This window comes from Balaenoptera acutorostrata, chromosome 13 (assembly GCF_949987535.1).
Source record: "Balaenoptera acutorostrata chromosome 13, mBalAcu1.1, whole genome shotgun sequence".
Taxonomy (NCBI): Eukaryota; Metazoa; Chordata; class Mammalia; order Artiodactyla; family Balaenopteridae; genus Balaenoptera; species Balaenoptera acutorostrata.
The window spans coordinates 28,884,909-28,900,107 of record NC_080076.1 but is presented as its reverse complement, the minus strand read 5'-3'; the positions used below and the strand labels follow the sequence as shown (position 1 = coordinate 28,900,107).

The window sequence follows — 15,199 nt, the reverse complement described above, 5'->3', positions numbered from 1 at the left end:
TATCAGGAAAGGTTGCTTAATTTTTCAAATGGTTTTTCTGTGTTTATCAAGATAATCATGTGAGTTTTTTCTTTATTCTATTAAACAATCTGTTGATAGTTTTTATAGGTTGAAACAGCCTCAAATTCTTAGAATTCTCTTTTGGTCATAATCTTTTTTATATCCTGCTTGGATTTGTTTTGCTAGTATTTTGTTAAGGATTTTTGCATCTATATTCATAAAGCATATTGGCCTATAGTTTTCTTTCTTGTGATTACTTTGTCTGGTTTTGATATCAGGATAATAGTAGCGTGATTACTTTGTCTGGTTTTGATATCAGGATAATAGTAGCCTCATAGAATGTGTTAAGAAGTGTTCCCTTCTCTTCTACTCTTTAGAAGATATTGGTATTAATTCTTTAAACATTTGGTGCAATTCACAAGTGAAGCCACCGGGACTTGGGGTTTTGTGGGAAATTTTGGTTTGGTTTGGTTTGGTTTTTAACTAATTCAGTTGCTTTAATTTGTTATGAGTCAATTCAGATTTTCTATTTCTTCCTGAGTCAGTTTTGGTAGTTTGTGGCTTTCTAAGAATTTATACAGTTCATCTAGGTTATCTAATTTGTTAGCATACAATTAATTTCTTTATAATCCACTTCCTTATAATCCTTTCTTTTTCTTTAAGGTTGGTAGTAATGTACCCTCTTTCATTTCTGATTCTAGTTATTTCAATCTGCTCTTTGTTTTCTTTGTCAAACTAGTTAAAAGTTTGTCAATTTTGATCTTTCCAAAGAACCAACTTTTCCTTCCTTCTACTTGCTTTGGGTTTAATTCGCTGTTATTTTTCTAGTTTCTTAAAGTAAAAGGTTAGGTTGTTGAGATATTTCTTCTTTTTTAACATAGGTATTTATAATTACAAATTTCACTCTACTCACTGATTTAGCTGCATCCCATAAGTTTTGGTGTGTTGTGGTTTTGTTTTCATTCATCTCAATGAATGCAATATTTTCCAATTTCTCTTCTGATTTCCTCTCTGATCCATGGATTATTTAGGAGTGTGTTGTTTAATTACCACATATTTTCCAAATATCCTTCTATGTTTGATTTCTAATTTCACTCCATTGTGACCACAGAACATATTGTGAATGATTTCAATCCCTTTACTGATATTTTTTTCAGTAAAAATGTTTTACTTATTTTATGGCCTAGCATGGTCTATATTGGAGAAGGTTCCATGTGCACTACACAAGGTATATTCTGCTATTGTTGGGTAAAGTGTTCTATAGATATGTATTAGGTCTAGTTAGCTTATAGTGTTGTTCAAGTTTTCTATTTCCTTGATCTTCTGTCTAATTATTCTATCCATTTTTTCAAGTGGAGTATAGAAGTCTCCAATTATTATTATTGAGTTGACTTTTCCTCCCTTCAATTCTGCCAACTTCTGCTTCATGTATTTTGGGGCTTTGTTAGACATGTAAGTGTTTATAATTCTTATATCTTCTTCATAGATTGATCCTTTTATCATTAAAATTGTCTTTCTTACTCTCTAGTAACAATTTTTGTCTCAGCAAAAGGTCTATTTTGCTGATCTTAGTACAGTCACTCCAGCTTTTTTTTTTTTTTTTTTGGTAACGGTTTGCACAATATATCTTTTTCCATACTTACAATCTATTTACATATTTGAATATAAATTGTGTCTCTTGTAGACAAGATATAGTTGTATAACTTTTTAAATTCCGTTCTGCCAATTTCTGTCTTTTAATTGAAGTGTGAATCCATTTATATTTAATTTAGTTACTGATAAGGTAGGATTTATGCCTGCCATTTTGCTATTTGTTTTCTATGTCTTTTTTCTGTTTCTCTATTATTTCACTATGCCATCTTTTGTCTTAAACAGATATTTTCTAGTGTATCATTTTAATTCTTCTGTCATTGTTTTCTATGTTTCTAGTTATTTTCTGAGTAGTTGCCCTGGGTATTACAATTAAACATCTTAATTTATAACAATCTAGCTTGGATTAAAACCAACTTAATTACAATATTATCCAAAAGCTGTGTTCCTATGTAGCTCTATCCCCACCTCCTTTGTGCTGTTACTGTCATACAAATTACATCTTTATACATTGTATGCCCACCAACACAGACTTAACAATTGTTTTATGAAGTTGTCTTTACATCAGAAGGGGAAAAAGAGAATTACCAAAAATACATTTATACTGTCTATTATATTTACCTATGTAGTTACCTTTACCAATGCTCTATTTTTCTTCTTGAGATACTAGTGTCCTTCTTAGTGTCCTTTCATATCAGCCTGAAGGACTCATTTTAATATTTCTCATAGGCAGGTCTACTAGCAATAAATTCTCTCAGTTTTCATTTACCTCAGAATGTGTTAATTTCTCCTTCATTTTTAAAAAACTGTTTTGCTGAATATAGAATTCTTGATTGACAGTCTTTCTTTCAGCACTTTCAATATGTCATTCCACTGCCTTCTGACCTCCATGGTTTCTGAAATTGGATGTTAATTCTATTGAGGATTTCTTGTATGTAATGACTTGATTCACTCTTGCTGCTTTCAAGAGTCTATACAAAATTACTCTTGTCTTTGACTCTTTTTTTTTTTTTTAATTTATTTATTTAATTAATTAATTTATTTATTTTTGGCTGTGCTGGGTCTTCGGTTCGTGCGAGGGCTTTCTCTAGTTGCGGCAAGTGGGGGCCACTCTTCATCGCGGTGCGCGGGCCTTTCACTATCGCGGCCCCTCCCGTTGCGGGGCACAGGCTCCAGACGCGCAGGCTCAGCAGCTGTGGCTCACGGGCCCAGCCGCTCCGTGGCATGTGGGATCTTCCCAGACCAGGGCTCGAACCCGTGTCTCCTGCATTAGCAGGCAGATTCTCAACCACTGCGCCACCAGGGAAGCCCTGACTCTTAATAGTTTATGATATGTCTAGGTGAAGATCTCTTTGAGTTTATCCTACTGGAAGTTTGTTGAACTACTTGGATGTGTCTATTACTGATTTTCATCAAATTTGGGAAGTTTTCAAATATTCCTGCCCCTTTCTCTCTCTTCTTCCCTTCTGGAATGCCCATTATGCATATGGTGGTACACTTGATGGGTCCCACAGGTCTCTGAGGCTATGTTCATTTTTCATCTTTCTGTTTTCTTTCTGTTCCTCAGATTGGATAATCTCAATTGACTTGCCTTTAGGTTTTCTGATTCTTTCTTCTGAGTGCTCCAACCTGCTGTTGAGCTCCTCTAGCAAATTTTTCATTTCCATTTTTATACCTTTCAACTTCAGGATTTCTGTTTCTTTTTTATAATTTCCTGTTTATTGATAATCTCTATTTAGTGAGATTGTTCTCATATTTCTCATACTCTCCTTTAGTTTTTAAACATGGTTTTCTTTTGTTCCCTGATGATATTTTAAGGTGATTTTAAATCTTTGTTTAATAAGTCTGGCCTTCCTCAGGGACAGTTCCTATTGATTGCTTTATTTCCCTTGTCTCATACTTTCTTGTTTCTTTGCATGTCTCATAATTGTTTGTTAAAAAACTGGATGTCTTAAATAATGTGACAACTCTGGAAATCAGATTCTTCCCTCTCCCCAGGGTTTGCCGTTGCTGGCTTGTTTGTTTAATGGCTTTTCTGGACTAGTTCTGGAAAGTCTTTATTCTTTTGTCATTTGTAGCCACTGAAATCTCTGTTCAGTCAGCTTAAAGTTTAGCTAATTATTGGACAGAGATTTCCTTAAATGTCTGGGATCAGTAAGCTTCTCAGTCTTTGCCAAGGACAGCTGTCTGTGTGTTGGGGCATCTTCAACACTCACCTAGGCAGTTTTCAACTCCACCTAGCCTTTAATTTCTGCTTGCATAGAGATTCAAACTCAGCCAGAGGTGAGAGCTTAGGGCATTCTCAGGTCTTTCTTGAGCATACACACTGTCCTGGGCATGTGCAAGCCCTACACATGCATGAGGTGTTCTAGATTCACAGCAATATGCCCAAGCCTTTTAAAGCCCCCTTTGGATATCTCATTCCCCAGTTTTTCCTTTTAAGCTTTTTGATTAGCTTCTTGTTTTCCTCAACTGTTATCCACCGCCTCCGGCACATTTTTTTCCAGTGTTCTCATTGCCTTAATGGAGGAGAGAATTTGAGGTCCTCACTTCACCATTTCTACTGACATCTTCAAGACATTTAAGTTTTGATGCAGTGATGAGGTTAGAGAAATCTGTAGACCATCAGTATACAATAGTAACATAATATGAGCCACACATGTGAGTTTAAATTTATATTAACTACATTTTAAAAAGTAAAAAGAAAAAGAAGCAGGTGAAATTTATTTTTATTTTATTTTTTATTGAAGTATAGTTGATTTACAATGTTGTGTTAGTTTCAGATATACAGCACAGTGATTCTGTTATATATATAGCTATATATATATATTATTGTTCAGTTTATATATATATATATATATATATATATATATATATATATATATATATGTTCTTTTTCAGATTCTTTTCCCTTATAGGTTATTACAAAATATTGAGTATAGTTCTCTGTGCTATATAGTAGGTCCTTGTTGGTTATCTATTTTATATATAGTAATGTATATATGTTAATCCAAACTAACCATCCCTCCCCCCACTTCCCCCTTGGTAACCATAAGTCTTTTTTGTAAGTCTGTGAGTCTATTTCTGTTTTGTATATAAGTTCCTTTGCATTATTTTTTCTTTAGGTTCCACATATGAACAATATCACATATTTGTCTTTCTCTGACTGACTTACCTCATCTAGTATGATAATCTCAAGGTCCATCCATGTTGCTGCAAATGGCATTATTTCATTCTTTCTTATGGCTGAGTAATATTCCATTGTATAAATATACCACATCTTCTTTGTCTATTCATCTGCTGATGGACACTTAGGTTGCTTCCACATCTTGTCTATTGTAAATAGTGCTGCAATGAACATTGGGGTGCATGTATCTTTTTGAATTATGTTTTTCCCCATATATATGCCTAGGATTGGGATTGAAGGATCATATAGCTCTGTTTTTAGTTTCTTCAGGAACCTCCATACTATTCTCCATAGTGGCTGCACCAATTTACATTCCCACCAACAGTGTAGGAGGGCTCCCTTTTCTTGACACCCTCTCCAGCGTTTATTATTTGTAGACTTTTTGATGATGGCCATTCTGACTGGTGTGAGGTGATACCTCATTGTAGTTTTCATTTGCATTTCTCTTATAATTAGTGATGTTGAGCATCTTTTATGTGCCTTTTGGCTATCTGTATTAATCAGGTGAAATTAATTTTAATAATATATTTTATTTAGCCTAATATATATGAATACTTATATTATTATTTTAATATTTAATCAATATAAAGTATCACTGAGATCTTTTACACATTCTTTTTTCGTACTAAACCTTCAAAACCTACTTGGAGCGCATCTCAGTTCAGATTAGCCACATTTTAAGTGCCAAGAGCCACATGGATACTATATCGGAAAGCACAGTTTTAGAGCAGGAGTCCTGACCCAGGCATCCATAGACAAGATTGACGGGGATATGAACTTGGATGGAAAAAATAATTTATCTTTATTTTCACTAACCTCCAATGAACTTTAGCATTTACTTCAATTATAAATATAAGCAAAGAACAACAGCCGTATTAGTAGTACCTGAGATTTTTGTCATTGTCACATGATTGGTTTCCCCCAGAAAGCTGACTCTGAGATGGAGAGTTGGATGCAAGAAGTTTACTGGGGTGTGTCCTTGGGGTCAATACTTGTAAAGACGTAAAAGCAGCAGAATTAGGCAGAAGTTGGGCTGTGATGCAGTCACAATAAAGGCCTCAGGTGAGCCTACGGTGAGTTCTGGAGCTAGAATGGCCCTATAGAGTTGTCCTGAGTTGTCATCCCATGTAGTCACTCATCAATACTTTAACTTATAATTGGTATTGGATCTGCTGCCCCTATATGCATAGCAGGTTTTTTTTTTTAATACTGTGATAACTGCATTTCAATATAATTGGTTTTCATTGCAATCTTATTTATTTTATTCATTTACAAACATTCTGGAAGGAAGTCCACAGGCCTACCAAACTGCCAAAAGGGATCCATGGCAAAAAAAGTTAAGAAGCCTGCTATGAGGAACGTGTAGATGTCCTGGGAAGAGCAGGCCTGTGTGGGGCACTCTAGACAGCATTGCACAATGGACATTTATTTGTCTCATGATCCTCTATCTTTATCAAAAAATCTGACAATCTTCCCTACCCCCAAATGCCCCTGCTCTCAAAAAGCTATATTATTTGATGTTTTGTCATGGCTTCTCCTTAAAGGATCTTCGATCATCCAGCGAAGAAAGCCACATTGTGAAGATTGAAAAACCCAATGAAAAGGGTAGAAGAATAGAAAGTGGGGAAGCCCCTCAGGGCTCTTTGGGCCAAGGGGGCATCAGCCTCTTTCAAGCTGTGGGCTACCTCACAGGCGAGATGAAAGAATGCAGGAGCTGGCTGAAAGGTAGGCCAATGCCCAGGGCAGAAGCAGCCAGGCCAGGCCAGGCAGCCAGCCCTCCCTCTGGCTTGGACTGAGGAAGCTGCTCCCGCAATCACCCATGGCAGGGCCCCCACATTTGAGGTGCTCCAGCTCAGGGCTGGCTCTGGGTGGCCGTAATGTATCCTACTACCTGAATTCCCATGGTTTCAGAATTCAATGCATTCCACTGATTTTAGTTCTTTGCAAATTCTTCACTCCTACATGGAATAGATATAGGACAACCACATTAGCAATGTAGAAGCCATTTTCAAACAAACTGAATGGTCATTCCTTCACTTATTCCACAGACATTTTTTATGTGCCAAGAAAATATTGGTCTCATCCTCCCCAATGTTCCAGATTCTTCCCTTTTAACATCATTCTTCTCCTAGTTTCCCTAAACTAAACGTTGCAACAAATATCCCTACCATACCCTCCCCCACCTGCCCCCCACTTGTATATGTTGTCCTGGAAACCAAACCAGAGAATGAGACAGAATGCATGTCAATACTCAATGTCAATACATAACTCAATGCTGATTTCACAGCTGAGCTAAAATCATTTCTTTCCCAGCCTTTTTTTCTCCAGACTATATTCTTTGCTGCTCAGATACCAGCCCTCAACTGAGTCATACAGCTCTACACAAAAAGAGTTTCCTTCCCTCCCCACCTCTTCCTTTGGACCAATAAATTTCCCTTGGAATGTTCCTGGGGCTTCCTTACCAACCAAGCCGATGGCTGGAATAGCCTTAAATTGGTCTCAACATGGTGCCTCAGTCTGTATGGCAAAACTGACACCACTGTGGACTGATTGTCAGGCCACGCAGAGATTCGGGCTGGGCGCCAGTCTGAATGAGGGAAAGTGTCCTGGCTAGTGCATCCCTGTCTGCCTTGGTTGCCTCGCCAGCCAGTGGTCCAGCAGGGAAGCACAGGCTGAACCCTGCTGATGACTCTGCCTGTCTCTTTCAGATAAGCCCCTGGCCTTCCAGTTCACAGACTGGGTTCTGAGGGGGGCCGCTCAGGTGATGTTCGTCAACAACCCTCTCAGCGGGCTCATCATCTTCATAGGGCTCCTGATCCAGAATCCCTGGTGGACAATTGCTGGGGGTCTGGGGACAGTGGTGTCAACTTTAACTGCCCTTGTCTTGAGCCAGGACAGGTGAGTTCCTCTCTCTGAGGGTCTTGGGTTCTTGGGATAGACAGGTGGAGAAGTGTTTACTTGAGTGACCTTATCCTAGTATCAGCCAACCACAGTCTCCTGAGTATCGGCTTTAAACATGGAGTTCTTTACACAGTTAAACTTCTCCTAAGTTCACAGCAAGTGACAGTACCAGGCTCCATCTGACTGTAGAGACTTCTGGAAACACTCCCTCGAAGGCAGGTGCAGAGGAACACTTAAGCTGCTCTTCCTTCATGGAGCCTACAATCTAGTTGAGGGAGATAAGACTAACAGACAAGAAATGTCTCAGAATAATACAAGACAGTGTATACTGGAGAGCTCAGAGAAGGCAGACCTCATTAAGTGTTGGGAAGCTTAGAGAGGGCAGCCTTGAGCTAGTAACATTGATGTGGGAGAGAGGAAGGCGAGAGGAGAGGGCAGTGAGGGGGTGGGGAGGTGGCATGGAGAAGGGAACAACAGGAGCTGAGAGGGGGCAGGTTGGGGGGAGGGCAGCTCTGCACCAGTGGCCACAAAGCCCAGTAATAACAACAAGTGCATTTTAGAGAACGGGACCATTTCCTCAGACTTTGCCATATGTTATTCCAATGGTTCCCAAACTTTCCTGATGGCCAGAAACACCTGGAGTGATTGTTAAGAAATGTAGTTTCTCAGCACTGCCCCAGTCCCCCTCCCTCCCAGAGATATTCCCATTCAGTGGATCTGGAGGTGGGCGGTGTTTTAAACAAGATTCTCCTGGGTACTTCTGATGATCAGAGAGGTCTGGGAATGCCCATAGTCTCAGTTTTTTTTTTAAATTTGGTGGTCACCAATTCATTTGTAGATCATGAATTTTTAAAAATAGGATTTTTTAAAATTAAAATAATAGAATAAAATAAAACAGATTAGAGTAATCCATATGTAGTAAAGGTAAATATTATTTTGTGAAATTGTTGTTTCAATCATGTTGGGTGTGGGGAGGGGTGAGAGAGAGAGAGAAAGAGAGAGAGAGAGAAAAACTGGGCCATACTATAAAATATGAACACATTCCTTCCTTACCATGGGGTACTGTCAAAAATATTGAAAAGCACTGTCGTGCCTTGTTACCTGTGATTCTTCCCGCCACTTCACAAGGCAGACAGTGAAGGTAAGAGGGTCCACGTTTTGCAAGTGAGAGAAAGAAGGCCAGGAGGAGTAAGGCACTCACGGTAGGAGCCACAGCCAGTGGATGGCAGGGTTCTGTCTGGGACACGTGGCCTGTGTCTTCTAGGCTGGAAGTCAGTGCCCTCCCTGGCACATGGACAGAGTGGACAGCAGAGCCGGGGGCCCCTGGTGACCCCAGAGCCTGGGGAATGCCCGAGTTGCTTGTGCTATAACCAACGCTGCACTCCTCCAGCCCCCCTGACATTCCAGCTCCACCAAGGCACAGGCGTGGGTCAACTTGTCTCCCATGAGAAGTGTCAGTGCCCCTCTAAGGTGGCCTTGGGGGACCACGCCAATTCTAGCTGGGAGGCTATACGAGATCAGATGAATAAGAGGCTGAATTCTTTGGGGTGTAGGTCTGGTAGGTGACAGAAGAAATGGGCTCCAGCCAGGATTTGTGTCTCTGTTTCAAGCAGTGGGTTTCCTATTCCTTGCTGCCATTCACCTACAGCCTCACGGACAGCTGGCATAGAAATAGCCTCCAACAGGATCAGCTCTTGTCCTACTGTTCCGTCACTGTTCGCCAAAACTCCCCTGAGGTGAACTCCATCCAGCCCACCTACAGGTCACCTTCAAGAAGCCTGTGTCCCTTCCTGCTCTGACAGTCTAATTCGCCAACTTCCCTCCTGACCATAATTCACTGGAAAACTTGCCAAGCCATTCAAAGAGTTGCTCCATGGACTCTTTTTTTGCTCCCAGTTTTATGAGGGAAACACACACATTCCCTGCCTAATCTTCCCAAATATCCTGATTAAGAATCTAAGACAAGTGTGCATTAGCTAAAAACCCAATCCCTCAGCTTGGTTTCCAAAGCCTTCTCTGACGGGCCTCACCCAACCTACCACGTAGCATCACACTCTTCCCAACTGAGCACTTTTGCTTTGGCCTAACTAATCCTACCCTTCCTGCAAATTCCTCCTCCTCCAGGGAGCCACCCCTGACTACCCCAATGCTCTCTGAACCCTCCTTTCTCTCTGAAAAACCACAGAACTTACCCCCATACTATCTTGGATCATTCTCTGCTTTCTGAGTCTTCTCTCCCTGGCTATGTTCAGAACAGGAAGTCCATCTCAGATGTTCCATATTCTACCATGGTGCCTGGAAAAGATTCCAGCCTCATTGCTGGTAGGTCAGTGCCATGTTCTACATCATAGGCTCAAAGCTCTAGGCACCCTACATGACATGTGTACACGCACATCCTTCTGAGGAGCCCCAATTTCACCACTGTCCCCAGTGAACCACCGATGCAGCTGCATATCCTAGTCATAACCTCTACCAACGCCCTCCACCATCCCTACTCGCCTACCCCCAGAGCCCCTATCTCTTCTCCTTGTCCACCACTCCTGCTTCCCCCCACCCCCACTCCCCAACCCTTACTTCTACTACCCCACCCCCACTAGCCCAAGACAGCCCTTTACCACTGCAGCCTCAAGCTCAGCAACATGATGCTGCAGTGTCCTTCTGGAACATGGTCCTAATGAAGGTCTTTTGGGCATTGAGGTTGAACCTAATTTTATATTTTTGATGGTCAGGGCAGGGATGGGGATGTGAGGCAACGGGTCTCCTTTTGACAATCAAGCCAGAAGCCACCAACGTTTTGATAGAGAAGGGTTCTGGGAGGGGACTCCCTACTGGGAGAGGCAGCTATGGAGGCAGCCCGTAGATGTCTCCCTAATTTTATCTCCCCTGGATTCCCTCATTTTATTCCTGCTATTCCTATACACCCAGCCACTGGGGCTGAGGTTCTCCCCCAATATGGGTCATCAGTCTCTGCTCAGTTTGCCTGAAGCAACTGGTATTAAAACTAAAAATGTACTAAATTCTAACATGGAACAGAAATGAGAAAATATAGAGAAAATGCAAACACACTTAAAAATAATGATTCTTCCCCAAGCACGGGTTTCTCAGGTAGTTTGTCTAGTCCTGAGAAGATTCTGAACTCCAGTGGTCTTCCCTGCCGCCCCGTTCTTTCTCAGCCCCCTGCCTGCCCCCAGCTGCCCCATATCTTCCTGGCCTTAGAGCAGCTAAAGACCCAGCTGTCCCATGTCCCATACAAGTGTCCCCACACAAGTGCCCCATGTTCAGCTTTTCTTGTTGGAAACTGTCTAGAGATGCTCTCCCACCCTCTCCCCTGCTCCCACTCCCCTAATCTAGCTGAGCGGATCTCCTGGTCACTCCAGAGCTGAAGGTTCCCCTATTCCACACCTAAGCTGTGGCCTCTGCCAGCCAGGAGCCTCCTCTGGCTAGAGCTCCCTTCCTCCACCATAGGGCACCATGCTTCCAGGTGCCTCCGCCTACAAAACAGTCAGTATCTGTGGTAGGATTTAACACACACTCACATCCATTCATCAACTGCTTGCCTAGAATGCTCCGCTCCGTGCACCAGACACTGTTGACTGTTGTTGACACTGACATCAGATAAGCTTTGACCTCAGGCAACTTTCAGTGGAGGGCAGGGCAGACCACAGCACACAAAGCTTATTCTCTGCAGGGGCCTTGCAATGTGATTTGTCCAGGCCCGTCCCTCACCCCATTCCCCTCTCCCCTTACCCAGCAGAGCAATGGGAAAGGTCAAGGGCAGTGTTTATTTGGATCAGGAAGAGAAGTTTAGGGGCATACAGGCATCTCTGATGAAGCAGAAGGAGACTCAAGCTTGGATTCTATGGTGCCTCTGGGCCCTCCTGCTGTGCCGCGGGGAAGGACGTGGGCATCACAGCGGACTTGGCTTGTGCACTCTCGGGCCAACTTCAGAGACAGGGAAAGCGGCCAGATTCAGACAATTACAGTGTCACACAATGCAGTCAGAACACACTCTCTCCTCCTCCCTGCCTCCCTCCTTCCTCCTCCTGTCCTGTCTCTTTCACACATACACACACACACACACACACACACACACACACACACACCCCTTCCCCGTGACACACCTCAGGTTTCTCTTAGATTTCCCTCTATATCAAGCAGTCTAAACTCCCCTGAGAAGCAAAGGGGAGCTTAGACACAGAAAAAGTGCATTATTTAATTCTAGATCAGCAAGGGTAATCAAGGTGTGTGTGTGTGCGTGTGTGTGTATGTGATCTAGAAATGTGCTGGCAGCTGTGTGACTACCCTATATTCATTGACTAAGCTGACTTTTTTCTGTGAGCACCAGGAGGAACAGACCCAGTAAGTGCCAACAAATTCACACAGTACCTCTGTTTTCAACCCCAGGTCCGCCATCGCCTCGGGTCTCCATGGGTACAATGGGATGCTGGTGGGAATGCTGATAGCTGTGTTCTCCGAGAAGTTAGACTATTACTGGTGGCTTCTGCTTCCTGTGACCTTCACAGCCATGTCCTGGTGAGGCACCTCCTTCTTTCTGCTCTCAGACCTACAGGGCCCCAAGGTGCTGTGTCTGACACTGTTGTGGGGCCCAGTGTCTTCATAGTCAACCTGGTTTGTCTTTGTCTCGCAAGAGTCCATGAGTTGAGTCGCAACACAAGAGGATCATTTTGAGTTTGGAATAACACGGACCTTTAAAAGAGCAAACACTACATTTTTTTTTTACTGTGCTGATAACCTCCTCTGAATGATAGGCTTAGTAATAAAGGCTAACATTTATTGAGTATTTTCTACATGCCAGGCACAGTGCAAGGCAAGGGAGGACTATTACTGTCCCCAATTTACAGAAGGGAAGGCTAAGGCATGCAGAGGCTATGCAACCTGCCCCAGATGATGAACCAAGAGTCTGCACTATTCAACTCCAGCCTACATGGGAATCGTCTATCCCATGGCCTAACCAAGACCCAAAAGCTGAAACTCACCTGTAATAGAATCAGAGAGCTTTCTTGAAACAAAATGTCTATATTTAAAGCATAGAATCTTTGAACAAGAAGCATCAGTTGAGGTCTTGCTGTGCATTTGCCTCATTTTTCAGAAGGAATAAAAAAGTCAAGATGAAGGGTGTTAGGAACAAATAGGCCTTTTACACATGTAATGCTCAGTTCACTTGAACCTACAGTGAGTCTATAGCGTCAAAGGGTCTGGTCGCACCCTCTGTAACATGGTGGCAGGAAGCCTGAGGGGAGCCCATGTCCCCCCAACCCATGAACCCTACCACTCTCTGACATGCCGACTGATTTTTAATATCTTTCTTTGGTTTCAAAGTCTGGAGTTACTAAAACCAGTTAGTTTAATTTAGTTTAAATGCTGTTCCATTACTTTTTAGGAGTGTTTGCAAATAAATTACTACATTAAGCATTCTGGGCAATTTACGTTTCTTCTTAGGATTTCTTCGTTAATCTATCAGGACAAAATGCTAACACAGTCATTTCTGTGGGGATTTCCTTAATGTCCCCCACACGCCACGCCTGAGGAAGAGGAGAACGTGTCTTCATTTGCATACATTTGGTTTATAACTACATAGATTAAGCCCCTCAGACACAGTGCACTGGGTGGCAGTGTGTCTCCCGTGCCCCCATCCCCACCCTCACTTCCCAATTTAAAGTGAAAAAAAAAGAAAAGAAACACTGGGCCCCTACGCTGGCTGAGCTCTGTGCTACTACCCAGGCACTTCACAAATCCGCTCATGCAATCCTGGAAATCCAGTCCACAGCGTAGGTACTAAGTAGTGCTGGAGTTATCCAACAAACAAACATTTGCTGAGGGCCTTCTATGTGCAGAGACTATTCTAGATGTCAGGGAGAGCTGTGAGCAAGAGAAAGTCTCTGTCCTCTGGGAGCTGACATTCTTCTTGGCAAAGATAGAAATAAACTCATCAATTGTTCAGTAAAAAGATCATTTCAAGATGTGATAACTGCTTTGAGGAAAGCAAAATGGGGCAAACGGGACTAAGAATGATCCCAGACTTGGGTGGTCAGGGAAGGCCACTTTGAAGAGGAGACATTTGAACTGTCACCTAAATAAGAAAGTACCTGTCGTCTGAAGATCTGGGTGAAGTATATTGCAGGCAGAACCAGTGGCATATGCAGACACCAACTGGAGAAGTATGATGTGTTCAAGAAACAAGACCAGAGGGGCTGAAGCTCAGTGAATGAAGGAGGGGTGGCAGGAGGTGAGGGCAGAAGTAGATGATGGCCAAGGCCCATACACCTTGTGGATCTAGTAAGCCTTTCTTTTAATTGAAGTATAGTTGCTGTACAACGTTATATAAGTTATAGGTGTACAATATAGTGATTCACAATTTTTAAAGGTTATACTCCATTTTTAGTTATTATAAGATTGGTTATATTCCCTGTGTTGTACAATATATCCTTGTAGCTTATTTTGTACCTAATAGTTTGTACCTCTCCAGCAAGCCTTTTGATTTTTTTTTTAATTTTTATTTATTTATTTATTTATTTATTTATGGCTGTGTTGGGTCTTCGTTTCTGTGCGAGGGCTTTCTCTAGTTGCAGCAAGTGGGGGCCACTCTTCATCGCAGTGCGCGGGCCTCTCATTATTGCGGCCTCTCTTGTTGCGGAGCACAGGCTCCAGACGCGCAGGCTCAGTAACTGTGGCTCACGGGCCTAGTTGCTCCACGGCATGTGGGATCTTCCCAGACTAGGGCTCGAACCCGTGTCCCCTGCATTGGCAGGCAGAATCTCAACCACTGCGCCACCAGGGAAGCCCAGCCTTTTGATTTTTACAACTGTGATGAGAAGCAGTTAAAGGGTTTTAAGCAGAGGAGTGATAGGATGTGGTTTAAATTTAAACAAATCACTCTGCTGGCAGTGTGGAGAATGGATTTTAGCTGGACCAGGAGTGGATGCTAGAAGCATAGTTAGGAGTCTGCTGCAATAACCCACAGAGGACAGGAGTGCTTTGACCAGGGCGATGTCCATGAAGGTGAAGAGAAGTGGTTGGGCTTGGGGTATATTTTAAGGAAGGTAGAGGCAACAGGACTTTCTGAGAGGCTGTGGAGTTTGGGGGTGGGGATGAAGGAAGACTCGGTGCACTCCTATAATTTGCCTGAGCACCTGGGTTGATGGAGGAGACAGAAAGAAAAACCAGTTGATGGTGGGGGACAGGACACAAATCAAGAGTTCTGTTTGGACATATTAAACTTCAACCTTCTGAGTAGACATGCTGAGAAAGAAATTGGATGTGCAAATCTGGACCTTAGTGATCTGGTTAAGATTAGGAAGGCAGAAGCATATAGAAGATATTTCATCCTTGAAACTAAAGGTTATCATCCAGGAAGAGAGGATTCAAAAAGAGAAGATCCAAGACAGAGCTGTAGGATCTTCCATATTTAGATGCCTGGCAGAAGAGCAGAAGAATCACTGAAGGGGACTTGAGTAGGAGCAGCTAGAGAAGCAACTAAGTGCAGTGTCGTGGTAGCCCTGA

At 42.4% G+C, this 15,199-nt stretch overlaps 1 protein-coding gene across 1 annotated transcript in view; it reads left to right on the top strand.

Annotated features, from left to right (window-relative positions):
• SLC14A2 (solute carrier family 14 member 2) overlaps nt 1-15,199 on the top strand; it is a 57,211-nt gene that overhangs the window by 2,795 nt on the left and 39,217 nt on the right. The window contains exons 2-4 of the mRNA XM_007197181.2: nt 6,322-6,502; nt 7,486-7,675; nt 12,083-12,211. Of these exons, the coding sequence (XP_007197243.2) occupies nt 6,322-6,502; nt 7,486-7,675; nt 12,083-12,211 (500 nt within the window). The remainder of the gene's footprint in view (nt 1-6,321; nt 6,503-7,485; nt 7,676-12,082; nt 12,212-15,199) is intronic.